Source organism: Cydia splendana, chromosome 15 (assembly GCF_910591565.1).
Source record: "Cydia splendana chromosome 15, ilCydSple1.2, whole genome shotgun sequence".
In the NCBI taxonomy this organism is placed as follows: domain Eukaryota; kingdom Metazoa; phylum Arthropoda; class Insecta; order Lepidoptera; family Tortricidae; genus Cydia; species Cydia splendana.
Window position 1 is genome coordinate 7,280,809 of NC_085974.1, and position 16,294 is coordinate 7,297,102.

The following is a 16,294-nucleotide window of genomic DNA, read 5'->3' on the forward strand; positions in this document are numbered from 1 at the left end:
TCTGCGCAGTTTGGATCAGCCATCTTTATTAGTTTCATCACTTCACCTTTATCATTGTCAATTCTTTGATCTTTGTCACTTGTCTCGAGTTCCGGGACACCAACTATGATGATATTTTTGTCTCTTATACAGCGCTCATTAAGTTCAGACATCATGTCCTCGCACGAAAGCATGGGCGATGTAGTGGGCATCGTAGCCAGTGTTGAAGATGCTGAGGTTTTTAGAATCTGTACCTCGTTTTCTAATGCCGTCACTCTTAATGCAGTATCATTGGTGTTGTTCTTTAGGTCAGCTACTTCCGCTCTCATTTTTTCTTGCTCCTGAATAATTGTATTAGTTTTTAGCCGGATGTCGTTGATTTGCTCTTTTATATTTGATAAGTCACTGGATATTTTTTCCATATTGGAATTTTGAGAATTTGTAGAACTTTTTATAAGTGAGCGAATTTCCTGACGCAGATTATCGAAGTCACTTCGTATAGAGTCATCTTCATCTCTATTTTTTCTTTTGCGTAGTTTGATTGGATCTCCTTCCAAGTCTTTCGGTAAAACCAGTTGCAATTTCGATCCTTCACTGCCAGTCGAAGGCGAGGCCGGCTGTAGATTCACTGCCATTGCAAGTGTCGGTGATTAACTATCGCTTAAACTGTTGGTATCACTCGGCCGACGGGTTGCGTACGCCCGTACTGTGTTATTCGGTAAACGTCTTAAAAACCGCTTCACTCGCAAGCAATTACTAACGTTATGTTAAATGCACTAAACTTAAATTTGATTGGCTTAATATTTTTATTTTTAAATGTAAATTAGCAATGCGTCTGCTCCTTACGCTCTCCGCGCGCAATCTTTAAAGGTATGATAACATAATTATAATTTCTTAAATAAGTTATTACGTTCGTTTGTTGGTGCGCTTGAACTTTGAAGAGTATTTTTATGTCAAAGCTACATTTTAACAAACGGTTAACTAACACAATATGGTGAAAAAGAGGTGTGAAATGAGTAGGTATAAAATTTTGAACAATTACTTATATAACATTTTTTTTTTCCGTTAAGAATACGGAATAAAATACCGGTAAAGAATCTATTATCCACTACGTAATTTTCGAGCCCGTAAATTTTATTTTATTACAAATTACAAAAGATTAACGAGGCAGTCCACTAATTTGACCCTCTTGAGCAACAAGGAAAATTGCACGATGTATTTTACCTGCTTTTTATAGGGAAGTAAACTTTATTACCATAGCATAAGAGCTAAAATTTAATAACGTGCATCTGGTGTTATCTTATGTAAAACTTAAACGTGGCTAACCTCTATACGCTAGGTAATGAGGAGGAAAGGAGACTTTATTGCATATCAATTGCACAAATATTTACGTAGCGTAAATTCTTGGAAGTTATAATATGTGAATCATACGTACTATACGTACCAGCTGCCTTTTAGTGATAACCAGTTCAGAAACGGTATCATGGTCGCATTTTTATCACCTGTCATGCCATGCGTCACTTAGGTACACACTAACATATTTGTTAGAACGTGACAGCCATGGTGACAAATGATAAAGAGCCGACCATCTTAGCCTTACAGTTCCAATTTAGTTCAGATTCCTTCCGTAAGTTGCCATGATGATGAATTAATCCATAACACGTCATGATGGCGAATTTAACAAACATTTTAAAAATTATTTTCAGAAATAAGAAACCGCCTCTAAGTGAAAACGTGACAATTTTTTGTTCTAACTGACAGGCCGATATCGTCCGGCGGCCTGTTAGTCAGTGGTCGGCTTTAGCTTTCGCATTGTCTCAACTTAATTCCAAGGCAAATAAATGTATTCCTATCGCTTAAAAAATAAATAAGAAAGTTCGAGCTCGAGTCGAAAACACGTGAACTATTTCTACTACAACAGTTGTTTACAACTGTTACTAAATATAAAATATTAATTGCAGCTTACATTAGTAATTACACTAATTACCTACTAGTAAAGAACGCGAATGTTCATTTTCTCATACTCATTAATTTGTATGGGAGCGCCAACAATGTGTGTTAAACGCGGCTGATTCGGTCTCCATAGAACTCTATTTTATACAGAAGTACTTAAATTTTACCTATGCGTGTGATAACTATGCGACATTGGAAAATCACGACAACTTGGTACAACTTTAAGTTAACAGCTAGGCGATAGGAATACAGTCAAGGTGAAAACATGGTAATTTAGCTCTTTTATTAGTATTTTCGGCACGAACTCCATAACGAAACAAATTTCAAGTGAAATATAAGCTGAGTAATCTGTGTAATTAATATTTCAGCTGCTTCGTTGGCGTTGCATTTTGATTGTAATCTACTGTAATCTAAAGTAATTCAATCTGTGTTATTAATTTCTGATGTATAAATAATCACCTCCGCTCCGTTCCGGCTCCGTTCGGCTCAGCATTGCTCCGAGCAATTATAAGGGTTGTCACACCTTGACGTCCCATTGCGTGCACGACCACAGATAAGATAATGACTTGAATTTTGACCACCCTAAATAGCCGAAAAGGATACATACATTAGAAAGGGACAACATGATATAAATAAAAAATATTTAAATATGAATATTTATTGAGTTCGCACAAACAAACGTAATTATAACTGGGCTGGTGCCTCTTTTTATTAAGTGTACATGACACTTGTATCAAGAGACATAATGATTCGTCCCTGTATCATTGTCAAACTTCGGTTTCCTTTCTGTACGGTAGTATGTACTATTATTTATTCTGTGATAATATCTAGTTCCTACTTGCTACACATATACCTGTTTTGCTCCAAAGAACTGCTCTAAATCTATTTAAACGCTTTCCAACTACGCTCATAAACCTGACATTCACATTACCGTCATAATAATGAAACTGAGCGAATTTGGAACACAATAAAATCCCTCCCAGTTTATTGCCTCTCGAAGTAGGTAAGAACAAATGTTCGCAACTAGAGCAATAATTGCAAGCCGGAGAGTTCGGTCATTTCCATTTCAGATTGAGTCCTATTGGAAGGAACTTTTCGAGTGAATCCAGTGACTTGATTCATTTGATGCCATTGTAGGGGTGGTGCAGTAAGGGACCTCGATTTAGATGCATGCACCTTAATCTGTTAGGTATTCTTTTGATCTTGAACTTCCGAGATACGTAAAAGTCTTATACTTTATAACAGTCGTCTAGTTGAAAGTCAGTATTTTAGATAAATACCTACGATGCTTATTACTTAATAAAACAAAACGACGTCTTTCTAAGTTATCTACGAGATCTATTTAGTTTATGAGATCAGTCAATTGAATTTTATATGTTTATAACGCCCGTTACGATCAACCAATACTTATAACCTGTGCTACGCCGCGCCGTGGCACCACCATCGGATTTTTTATTTATTTGTATTAATTCGTTCGCATACCAGACCATAAAAAACAAATCCAGATCAAATTAATAATAAGAGTACAATCAGAATACACCTTCTGCTAGCATGACTTGCGTCGCCATGCGCGACTCCATATGTCAAGCGCTAATTTAAGTATACAGTCAAGAAGTCATGCTAACAGCCTGACCACGACAGTGCGCGACTGGCTTCGGTTAAGGCGACAACCATAGGTTGGAGCGAGACAGAGCGATCGAACCTTTCGTTCTCACCTATGGTTTTCGCCTTAGCCGAAGCCAGTCGCGCAATGTCGTGGCCAAGCCGTAAGGGGTCAAAGGTGACTTTCCTCACGCCCATACTCCCAGGTTGAGTGGCATTACTGGCAACCATTTGACTGTGATACTCCCTAGCAGAAACTTGTTAGTGCTAGTAAAAGCTATTCAGACGTTTGATAAGATTCACTAAAGATTCTCTAGTGACTTACAAAAGGAATAAAACTAAAACGTGATGGATCAGGTTTAATAAAATGTAACACAAGATAATGCGAAATATAATAATATAATACAAAGTTTCTTTGACGATACTAATTGTGAATAAAGTAGAATAGAAAAACATGAAAGAAATAAATTAGAATATTTGAAAGGATATTATAATGTATTCCTTTGCTAAACAAAAAATATAATCATGTGATGTTTCATTAAAAAAAATTAGAGTCGCTTGCAGACGTCTCTGCTTGATAAAAAATAGTTTCGAAAGACAGAAGTATACACGGTGGCCAAAAAATAACTGCATTCCCGTTGCCAGGGAGGTTTTTGGATTATACTGAGCAACTTTTACTATGGGACCAACCCCGAAATCGCGATAAAAACATTAACCCTCCCATAGAAAATTGACCAGCCAAAATGTATGAAACAGTCCCATAGTAAAAGTTGCTCAGTATAACCCCAAAACCTCCCTGGCAACGGGAATGCATTTATTTTCTGGCCAACCTGTATATAATGGCTAATCTTCCTTCTGAACATTAACAAAAATCGATGTGACCTGATATCAAATTGGAAATCTTCAATTATGAAGGCCATTCCATTTCTAAAAGTGCCATTGTGATGATACTACATAGAAATCGCAGGGCTTAAATGCTCTTCAACTTAAAATGACTTTTCCTGATAGCGTCGGCAAGTATTTACATAAAACATTTTATCATTGAATTAATGTTTGTAGAGAGGGTAATTTTGAAAAAGGGGAAGATGGCAATGAAGAATATTGTTGATGTGCTTTCTATATTTTTCACAAAATAGCTTATTAAAGCGGGGGTCTTCTAGAATATACGATTTTATAAATGGATTTCTTTTAAGACACTGTATTATAAAGTAAATAAAAAATATTTAATTTAGGATATGGACCACCAGTCCACCATCATCATGATCATAATTTAAGAGCATGGCTCTTGTCGATAGAGTATGCACCAGTTTTCGCGGTCCTCGGCCAGGTTCTTTAGGTCCTATATGGACCACCGTCAATGTTTAATTGAGTCGAACCAAAATAATTCTGCATGGCGTTTGCAAACAATGTGTAGCCATTCATGTCAAATATTTATAAAAATTTGACGTTTATAATGGCACTTCTGATCAAATCGGTGCTAAGTTATGATGCGTCTAAGCAGACGGATTCTAAATACACATCTTAAGTGATCTTGCTAGTGAAATATACAAGTAAAAAAAAAACAGAATGAATATACTTACATGAGTTTGTTTCGTAGAATATTCAGTAGGTTGTTATCTTACTACAACAACATTAATAAAGATTTCGGCTCTGGAATTAATTATGTAAAATTAAAGTAAATAGTAGTTAGTATTCCTCTTCACTGTGGTTTGAGAATGGCTTTAATTCCACGGCGTCGTGATTTGAATAAAAGCTTTTGTATATTTACATTTAAAAGTCTTCTTGTTATTGAGTTAACAATATAAAATCGCCAGTTTTAGGCGTTCAACTTTTCACGCATTCAGGAGTAATTAAAATTTCTTACCTTATATCTCACCTTTACAATTGCTCAAGCGTCCTTGCAGTAAAATATGTATTTTGTTTGACAGGCGGACATAGCACATTCGGCCAAAGGCTACGAGTCGGAGGATGAGAACGCGGGCAGAAAGCGGCATAAGGCCAACGACGACCGGCCAGCCAGCAAGACCACCATGTACTCTAAGCAGGTAAATATTGTTTGTAACCTTAGAGCATTTAATAACTGGAGTGGCCATTAAGAGCTTACCCCTCTGCCGAAAAACTTGCACAATTGTGCAAACTTTTGTATGGACTGACATGGCTATTTGTACGTTAGGTACAAATCATGTAAAAATTAGCAATACATTTGACGTACCCTCCCCCGCAAAAATCGTTTCGTAAAGAAAATGACAGCGATGACAGCGTGTATTCTCCAGTTACTAAATGATCTAAGTTTGTAATGCACCACTCACCGATGACGGTATTTTCATCCTTCACACCTTAAACCTTTGAACTTGATCCAACCTCAAATTGGTGGCGCACTATGCGGTTTCAAAGAAGTTTGTTTATGTGAACTTGAACCAACATCGAATTGGTGGCGCACTATGCGGTTTCAAAGAAGTTTGTTTCTGTGAACTTGAACCAACCTCGAATTGGTGGCGCACTATGCGGTTTCAAAGAATGTTTCTGTGAACTTGAACCAACCTCGAATTGGTAGCACACTATGCGGTTTCAAAGAAGTTTGTTTTCGTGAAAGCTCCGGCTGTGGAATGAGCACCCTGCCAAGGTTTTACCGAGAGACTAGGTATAAAATATTGTTAAAATACAAAAAAAAAAGTATAATATGTTTCTGACGGGTCAGCAAATGCACGCGTCCATAACGTCGTTGTAGGACCTTTCGTATTGCCCCCCGATTGGGTGACTCATCTAACTTAACTGTGACTCGGTGAAAAACGTTGGTAAGACCAACATATAAATTCTCTATGTCAGATCTGCTCTTTCTAATCTCCCTTCCTCTTCATCTTTCGAGGTTTGCGCGACGCCGAATTCTATTTACTTGGTACCTTAGCCTACAAAAATTTTGAAGCATTTTGAAGGGAAAGAAATGAGTAATCGATAATTTTATAGGAATTCCGGGAGCAGTACTGCATCAACAACAAGCAACTGGATCTGCTGGAACTGGAAAAATCCAAGAAGGACAGATTTCTTGGATGCCTATCCCAGTACCACATCGAGAGCCCCTGTTCAAGAGCCAATCGGTAAGTTGACATTGTGTAACTTTTTATATTACTTCAATGTGGAGAAGACCATAGACATAAGGGAAGCCCGCCTATAAGTTCTTTCGTTCTTTTTTCAACTTCCAATTCTGAGGTTTAAAAAAATTCAGCCTATCATGGGTTAAAACGAAACTAGTGTTACTTCATTTATAAATCAAACGTATTAAGGACAGAACCACCGCCCCAAACTTTAATTATTATGCCAATTCCAGAAATACCGCAATCAAACAATTTTAATTGACTTTAAATGGGTAATTAATTATACAAGTCAAACCTGAAAGTTTCCACCTTCACAAAAATTTTGTATTGAAATAATCAGCCGCATTTCAACATAACGTATTTCTAAAAGTATAATTTCAGCTTCTAAAAATAATATCCAAGGGCCTTATATATTATTTTTAGAAGAATATTCTCCGAGAAAACTAATTATAAATGTATTTTCCCAACCCCCGATTGAAAGAAAACCTTCAAAAGGTCAACGTCAGGCTTAAACACCAATTAAACTAATATTGGATTAAAAAATAAACGTATTTGTTATGTACCTACCCTTGCACCTTGTACAGACAGTATCTACACTGTAGATTCCACAGGGTGGCTAAAAAATAACTGTATTCCCGCTGCCAGGGACGTTTTGGCAACGGGAATGCAGTTATTTTTTAGCCACCGTGTAATATTAGGGAATGAAACAACGGTCCAAAAGTATCTGCCATCCGGGAATTATTTTCCAAATAGAGATATATCTCTACAGTTCGCGTCCTAAAGTATCTGTCACAGTCTATATTGTTTTTCATACAGGGACTTGTATATTTTTGTAAGGCTATCAGAGAATGGTTGTTACCTTGATGCTGACTATCCTAGCATTTGTAGGTATTTCCATCGTTTGACCGTGATTATTGATTCTGACCGGATTTTATTTTTAAATGTGTTATTTTTATCAATACACAAACAACAAATAGAAGTAAATCACCTTATCGTGCACCATCCGTATGATAGTGCCGGACACTCTACAAACTGAGCACCGTTTTCCTCAAACGTTACACATAAACTGGCAAGGTAAAAGATTTATCACATAAACTTTTATGCTACTTTGCGAAAATGCTTTCGAAGTGTATTTCCTACTTACCTTATCTCTTGAGCCGACGTTGATTAGCCAGTTTTATGAAAGTCTTGGGAAAGTGAAGTGGCAATAACATGTACTTATTCCGTGTAAGTACTTTGAATGTTGTCTTATGTATATATATAATATGCTTTGATTTTTTGTATAGGCTGCTCTGCAATATTTTTTTAGCCATGTTGTTGTTATAATGTCAAATCCGAAATAGTTTTGTTAAAAGTATATCTTGTATTGCATGAATTTCATATTAATTGTCCCTGTGACAAGGTGAGAAGTGGCACAGAAATCAGTTGACTGGATATAAAATAGCTGATATGTGACTGCCTACCATGAAACATAAAATTGCTCCAATTAAGGACACAATAAATAGCTTTTTATTTCTAGTTCTACATTCTAAAGAAGAATATTTTAGAAAGGTCGAAATCTTGAAGATTCTGTCACCCATACTTAAAAATTAACCTAATTCTGGAAGAGCTTAACTGGGGTTAACTCGGTTACCCACTCCCAAGATTTGACGTTCGTAATTACGAAAGCAACTACCATCTATAGGCATGGTTTTGTGTGTTATAAAAAATATTGGATTAGAAGTTTTGTATACTATTTATCCCCAGATTTTTTAACACAATACTAAAAAACACAACTATGATAGTACATAATCCCCGTAATCCTTAATGATTCAGGCACATTAGGGCAGCCTAATGAAGAGAGAGGGCACGTTATTAATGATTTAAGCTGACCCTCCATTCTGAAAGGCCATTGTATCACATAACAATCCTGCGGTGGAGGAATCCCTTAATGACAGACAGTCTCAGCATCGTAAGCCCTTTAATAGATCATTGTGATGTGAATCCATATAGTTCACGTAGGTATTGGGTTTATTTGAATTTGGGATGTAAAGGTCTTGATAGGCGATTTCATGGACCAAGAATTAGGTAGGCGTGGGAAGGACTTGGAACTGATATTTGAAATAGTTTGTATTGTATTTGTACACGTTGCACCAACTTAGACCATTTAATAACCGGTGTCTTTAAGAACTTACCCCTCTGCCGAAAACCTTGCATAATTGTGCAAACTTTTGTATGGACTGACGTTTATCTGACATGGCTATTGTACGCTACGTACAAATCATGTACAAATAGCCATACCTACATTTGACGTGCCCCTCCCCGCAAAAATCGGCAGACTGTTTTGTACAGAAAATGACAGCCAAGGCGTCTCCAGTTACTAAATGCTCTAAGGGCACCAATAATGAATGAATGAATGAAAACATTTATTTTCAGGCAACTATTGGCCCATAGATAAATACCTTAAAACTAGCATACATATTATTAAATATATCTTAAAACTAAAAACACAATTATGGCTGCGATGCAGTTCGCAACCCCGCAGTGTCAGGGAGCCGGCCGCGGAACCGCCGGAACTTGACACCCTTCGACCAAAACTCCTCCTTGGTGAAGGTCGCTAGATGTTCAGTCGGAACGCTCAGCACAAAAGAATTAAAATTCACACTGTAATAATGAAACCGATACCACAAATTCTGTAAAATATGTATTTTGCATCAGTTTTTAAACACTGGCAACATTTTACCATTAAACAAGAGCCATAGTGCTCCTTAAGTTTGACATTTTATAAATTTTGGTCTAAGTAATGGCGCCATACTGTGACTGGAGAAACATAGTTTTAAATTGGTAATTATGTTGAAAGCAAGCAGTAATTTAAACATGTCGAAAACATAAAAGAAGAAAAGGAAATTTAACTATTAACACGCGAAGCGATATAGAAATATTACAGTTATTAATGAAACATGAAAAAAAACTCCAAATATACTCTTCAATGTTTCATGATTGGTACCGTTACTTTATTACAAAATGCAAACTTTCACTTTAACAAAAAGCACGTAGGTTCAATATTTAATTTCACAAAAGATTAAAACTTTTGATTGAATTTATGGAAGCGCTGAATGGTTTCGGTGATGTTATAAGCTCTTTAATGTAATATTGATCCGTTATTATACCCGGAAGATGCTGCTGCTCTGAAACACAAAAGAAGAAAGAAATTATAAGAGAATATTTAATGTCGAATATCAAAAGCTGGTCTCGAGGTACTTCATTTTAATAACGATTTGAGTTTTAATATTAATTATAACATAATTTCACATTTTAGGCTCCGTTCATTGTTCGTACTATTGCATACAACTGAGGTGGATACAGTTAGTTCAAAAAGTCGCTCGACTTTTAGTCTTCGCTAGTTAATTTACTTTTTAAAACCTTATTCAAGGTGGAAGATCATAATTCCAATGGCAATATTATTGAAATGAATAGTCACTGCCGCACTCTACGTATAAGATTAGGCAGCCGAAGGATAAATAAGAAAACTATAACATTGATTGCCTTTAACAATGTTTTAAGGAATCTTGTCATATCTATATACCGCTTTCAGTTAATGAGGCTTGTAATAAAGACCAACAGTATTGCATACAATTTCGACGCCATCTCTGAACCAGTAGGTAGTTAGTTACTAACATGGGTTTAACTATAGCCAAGTTCGCCAACACTTAACCACTTCCCTCAACTAGTAGGTACTAGTTTAGCTAATTTGGCGGAGTAACAATAACCCCAAAGCTCGTTGTCTACTTTAATTACCAAACTTTTATGAATACCTAAAAAGTAAAAACCGTAAAACCACGTAACTATAGTCCGAAAGCTCCAAGTTATAGTTAAAATTTGTCTCGAATATTTTCGTTTAGGTGGGACTATTATTTTTATTTGAATATACTAGTTCTATGTTTATCATTTTTTAATAAAAGGAAGGGAAAACTCACGAAAAACAAACAGAACATTGGTATTGGTATTTATACGTATTAAATAATTACCTATGTCTCGAAATTGTGGAGCATATAATTGTAGTACTGGACTATAATACTTTTGTCATTTTACGGGGCAACATTTATTACTTTCTAGCTAACAAATATTTTGACAAAGGTTAACTGATCTCTGTAATTTTTGACGCTTGAAAGTTTAACCAGGGTGGCGTATCCTATCTCTCAACATTTCTCTATTTTCTAAAAGTATTTATTATTTATAACCGTGAAAATCTTCCTGTTAACTTTTTATAGCCATTTAGTGTAGTAAATGAAGCAAGTTGTTGTATGGAGACCCATGCATTAATTTCTCAGTCGATGAAATTTAGCTTGGTTATTGTATAGTATGAGCCGAGACTAACATTATAAATATCCAAAAAAAAAACACTCCTAAGTTAGGTAAAAACACAAATCTGATTATATATCGAACCGAGTAATTCCTCAGTCCAAAATTATTTTACAAAATAAGTTATTTGTATCAGTATGTGATACTAGAAAAAAATCTAAAAGTTTTGTCAAACATCAGAATATTTTTTTATGATACTTCCTTTTTTTGACGCTCATTTTCATCGGAATCTTAGAATATAATTTGGCGCAGTGGGTAAAAAAAATCCAAAAAAAATGCGTATCGAAATGTATGTATTATAAAACTATTAAAAACTGAGAGTGGAAAATTTTTAGATTTTCATTTTGTAGGTATAAAACGGCAATAAAATGGCATTCCAGTGAAAAAATTAGACTGAGCAATTTTCCGGTCCAAGACACGCCAAAAAATTTTATTTTATTAATACTGGTATTTCTGCTGGGATATTTTTTTGATATTTCATATATTGTTGCAATACGTTACATGAATATGTCCGGTGAAGAAAGTTTGAACGGAGCATTTTTCCGTAAAAAGATATTAACGATTTAAGACTTTAGGTATTTACTTTAATTCTATTATTATAATTCTTTGGAAATTTATACAATACTTTTTATTTATTGATACTTTATCATACTGTAAAGTTTTTTCTGACTGAGGAATTACTGCGGGGTCCACTACCTTTATTTACTACACTAATTCACCTATTTTGAGGTGCATCTAGGTGCCTCTAAAATTTGTATTTATAAAGGCGATTTACGTCAAGTGCATCACAATCTTACCGACTGAAAATGAAACAACCAGTACGAGAAATTGTTTTATAACTTTAGTTTAGAGAGTTGTTAAAATAAATGGTTGTTGTCGAAAAAAATGTTTCAAACATTCATTTTATTAAACTGCGAGATGAATTGGTATCAACTCTGATATAGAGTTATTTTTTTTTTAATTAAATATTTTAAGTTAAGTCGGGACCTGTGAAACTTGAACGCTGAACCGCGCTATTAAAATAAATACATATTTGATTTGGAATTTAGTTAGTAACGGTTCCAAATCTAATATTTATTTTGATATCGCGGTTCAGCGTTCAAACTTCACTAGGTCCCGACAAAATTTAAAATAGCTACTGTAGCTATTTTTACAATTTAAAACATTATCAAACAAAATTATGCGAACAAATGATCATTACCAAAAATCGAATCCAAAACCTTCGCATGTAGGTTCTACCAACTAAGCTGAAGCTGCTTATACTCCTATGAAAATGAAATGTTTTTTTTTAGACAACTAGGGGCCCATACATAAATAGTTAAATACCTTAAATTAAAACACTAACACTGTATTATCTAACACGTTGTCTTGGTGTGAATCAAATAATGGTGAGGTAAGCAAATCATTATTTGACAGTTGCGTGCCAATAAAAATTTAATAGCACCCTAACTTAAGCAATCAAGCTAATAATTGTCTAAGCGTACCGGTGCTTCTCTTTATTCAGCACAAGTTAATGTAGTAAATAAAGGTAGTGGACCCCGCAGTAATTCCTCAGCCAGAAAAAACTTTACAGTATGATAAAGTATCAATAAATAAAAAGTATTGTATAAATTTCCAAAGAATAATAATAATAGAATTAAAGTAAATACCTAAAGTTTTAAATCGTTAATATCTTTTTACGGAAAAATGCTCCGTTCAAACTTTCTTCATCAGACATATTCATGTAACGTATTGCAACAATATATGAAATATCAAAAAAATATCCCAGCAGAAATACCAGTATTAATAAAATAAAATTTTTTGGCGTGTCTTGGACCGGAAAATTGCTCAGTCTAATTTTTTCACTGGAATGCCATTTTATTGCCGTTTTATACCTACAAAATGAAAATCTAAAAATTTTCCACTCTCAGTTTTTAATAGTTCTATAATGCATACATTTCGATACGCATCTTTTTTGGATTTTTTTACCCACTGCGCCAAATTATATTCTAAGATCATATAAGAATAAAAAAATGACAGAGCAATTTTCCGATGAAAATGAGCGTCAAAAAAATGAAGTATCATAAAAAAATATTCTCATGTTTGACAAAACTTTTAGATTTTTTTCTAGTATCACATACTGATACAAATAACTTATTTTGTAAAATAATATTGGACTGAGGAATTACTCGGTTCAATATATAATCAGATTTGTGTTTTTACCTAACTTAGGAGTGTTTTTTTTTGGATATTTATAATGTTAGTCTCGGCTCATACTATACAATAACCAAGCTAAATTTCATCGACTGAGAAATTAATGCATGGGTCTCCATACAACAACTTGCTTCATTTACTACACTACGTAGTAATTTACGATTGTTTTCATTAGAACCGAATTAGAGAATTCCCGACTTTTGCCATGGATCCGGTTCTTAACTAAATAGATTTCCAAAATGAATGGAGATTTCTTAGAAGGTAAAGGTAACAAATTGAGCATTTTATTATACTTTGCACCCTTGTAATCGTATTACGTCTTAAGTGAGGTGAACGGACGGTACTCGAATTTTATTTGAGCATTTGCTTGAGTTACTTTTGACCTACCCAATGGCTATATATAGATATATATGATAAATGTACATATCGGCAATAGGCCTCCGAAGACCCAGAAGGTGCCCTAATGCTTGCCTTAAGAAGTAGAACTCATATTGAATGTGTTGGGTTCAATATTATGATAAGGGATTAAATATTTATGAGGGTGAAAATAGTATGACCGTTATGTAGGTATCTAAGCAATATTCTATAAGAAAATTGAGCGTATGTTTCTTTATTAAAGGGTAATAAATTACTTAGGTACTATTGATTTAAAATTTATATGAGAAATATGTATCATTTAATATTTAGCAGTTGCATTTCGGAAATAAATAAAACAGGCCGACCGACTTATCCCGATAACGCCTAGGTTCAGAAGATCAGGTGACATTCATTTCATACAGTCTTGAGGTTAGGATATCCAGTGGACCCTGAGTTTCTTTACGAAATATCCAGGGTAATGCTAGTAATGTCGATATCCAAATGTTTCTAAATATATATTTATATCAAAATAAGAAATCTTCTTCTTACTCGGCGTCTTCATTGCTGAAGGTCGTGTCTAGTTTGGTGGGTTTCCTGCGTGATGGTGGTACCATGCGTGGTGGTACCTGCGTGGTACCATGCTTTTCCAAGTGTTCCTGTCCTCGGCGGTCTTAATAGCTTCAGGTATTGGCAAGCCGGTGATGGTTTTATCAAGTCTGACCACCGGGTAGGCGATCGACCGCGTCGTCTTTCCCATTCGACCTTACCAACTACCATCAGCTTTTCTAAGCTCTCTGGGTCTCTACGAGCAACATGTGCGAAATACATACGGAAAATAAGAAATAACAACGTCAAAATGTAGCGACGTACCTAATGTCTTTAAATAATCTAAAACAAGACACAGAAGAACATTTATGTTACCAAAGCTGAAATTCAACTTCAGCGGAACACGATTGGAAATTTATGTCCCAAATTGCTACCGTGATACCGCAATGTCTTTTAATATCCCATCTAGAATCACTTCCACACAGATATGCCGCTCCCCGACTCGTTAGCCCCAAGTTTTAACTAAGTAACATCAACTCTTGAGACCCCGAACACTTTGCCGTGAAGCCCCTTAACGGTACTTACATGACGTTAATAATGTATTATGTTCGGTTTGTTCAATGTGCCCACTCAAGTTAGCTTTAGAAATGGTTGTGTAACATAATTATAAAGTTTAAACATGAAACAATACGTATAACTAGTATCAAAATTTGTTTTAAATAAACATAGAACATTGAACTATAAATAAGCTTAAAATTAATAATAAAAACTAGGTATAAATAAACTTAAAATAAAGGCCCTATAAATGAAACACGTCCTCCAAGTCACTGCCGATGGGCAGGGTGCCCAGAAGGCTGGCCGCATTGCCACGTTGAATGGCAATGCTAATATTGCTAATGTGTTGAGCAAAATACTGGCCAGAGCAAAATACATAGTTTATTCAGATTTTGAAATCAATGAGGTACATAAATTCATAAACAAGTGGCTAATGTTGCTATTCATAAACGACTGTCAAATTAATAATCTGTTGATAATTATTGGTCCATATCCGTCATTTTTACAATTGTGTTAGAAAGAGACAAATTTTGACAAAAGTTTGCTAAGTTTTGTGAGGCGGTTTAGTAGTTACCGCGATTTTGAGTTTCATAATTTCGATCTTCGTTAGGAAGCTATATACATAGGTAAGTAGCATGGCCTACGTAACAATTACGTGGACAATATTGTCCACGTCTACATAATGAACCACGGCTAATTATGCTTACATATAATGTTCTACTTGCTCTTGATATTCCATTATGCAATGTCCAATTATCTTAATACATACAATATAATCCACATTGTCTTGCCATTACTAACTACTCAACTAACGCTGCGATTGTTAAATTAATAGGTATGTAGTTATATTGTGTCACTGTTAATAAATCAATATTTTTTATTAAATATAATATATATCTAATATTGTCTTCAGTTACCGCGATAGTTACTCATAAAATAAAACTATTGATATCTATATTAAAATATGTAATTGATAAATTGTGTTGTGTAACATAAAGATGTATGGGTTGAAAAAATATTGTTTTTGTTTTGTTTCAGAGCATCATTTCTATCCGTATGTGTCCGTCGTCGAGTGCCCTCGGATGAGAATCTCAACACCGACTATGCACCCATACAGAGGTATCCCAGGTAAGAATGAAGACATGCCTTGGTGTAGGAATCCAGAAGGGTGACGTCAATCAGAACTATGAACCTAGAATCTACTTACCTACATAAAAATTGCTTTTCGACCAGACTTCTCCAAAATAGTCGAACGATGAGGAAAAAACATAACTAAACTACAAATCTATTAGTATTAATACCAGTAGGTAACTTGCTTTAGTTATTAAAGTATAATTATACTCTAAAATACTATTGTTTTGGCTAGACAGCGTATGCATCATTTGGTACATACCTACGCTTGCTAATAATATAAATGGTGGAAAAGCAGTCTTTTCCAGCATGGCTGACGATGTGCTTCTGATCTACACATATCCGTGCTGAGCCCTCGTTAAAATTAAATTTACTACCTTGGATCATTTTGAATAATCAAAATATATATAGTAAAACCGTCCCTTTTGCTTGTCTGTCTGTAACTGGACCACCTCACGTTAGCAGAATATGTAAAGTAAGCACAAAAATTAAATGTGATAGATGTCGTAATTTACATGTCAAGAGGCCAAAGTAGCTCAAAATCT

At 34.9% G+C, this 16,294-nt stretch overlaps 1 protein-coding gene across 3 annotated transcripts in view; it reads left to right on the forward strand.

Annotated features, from left to right (window-relative positions):
- LOC134797519 (serine-rich adhesin for platelets) overlaps positions 1-16,294 on the forward strand; it is a 401,987-nt gene that overhangs the window by 345,902 nt on the left and 39,791 nt on the right. For all 3 annotated transcript variants that reach the window (XM_063769765.1, XM_063769766.1, XM_063769768.1), the window contains exons 3-5: positions 5,463-5,579; positions 6,499-6,629; positions 15,657-15,746. In XM_063769765.1, the coding sequence (XP_063625835.1) occupies positions 5,463-5,579; positions 6,499-6,629; positions 15,657-15,746 (338 nt within the window). The remainder of the gene's footprint in view (positions 1-5,462; positions 5,580-6,498; positions 6,630-15,656; positions 15,747-16,294) is intronic.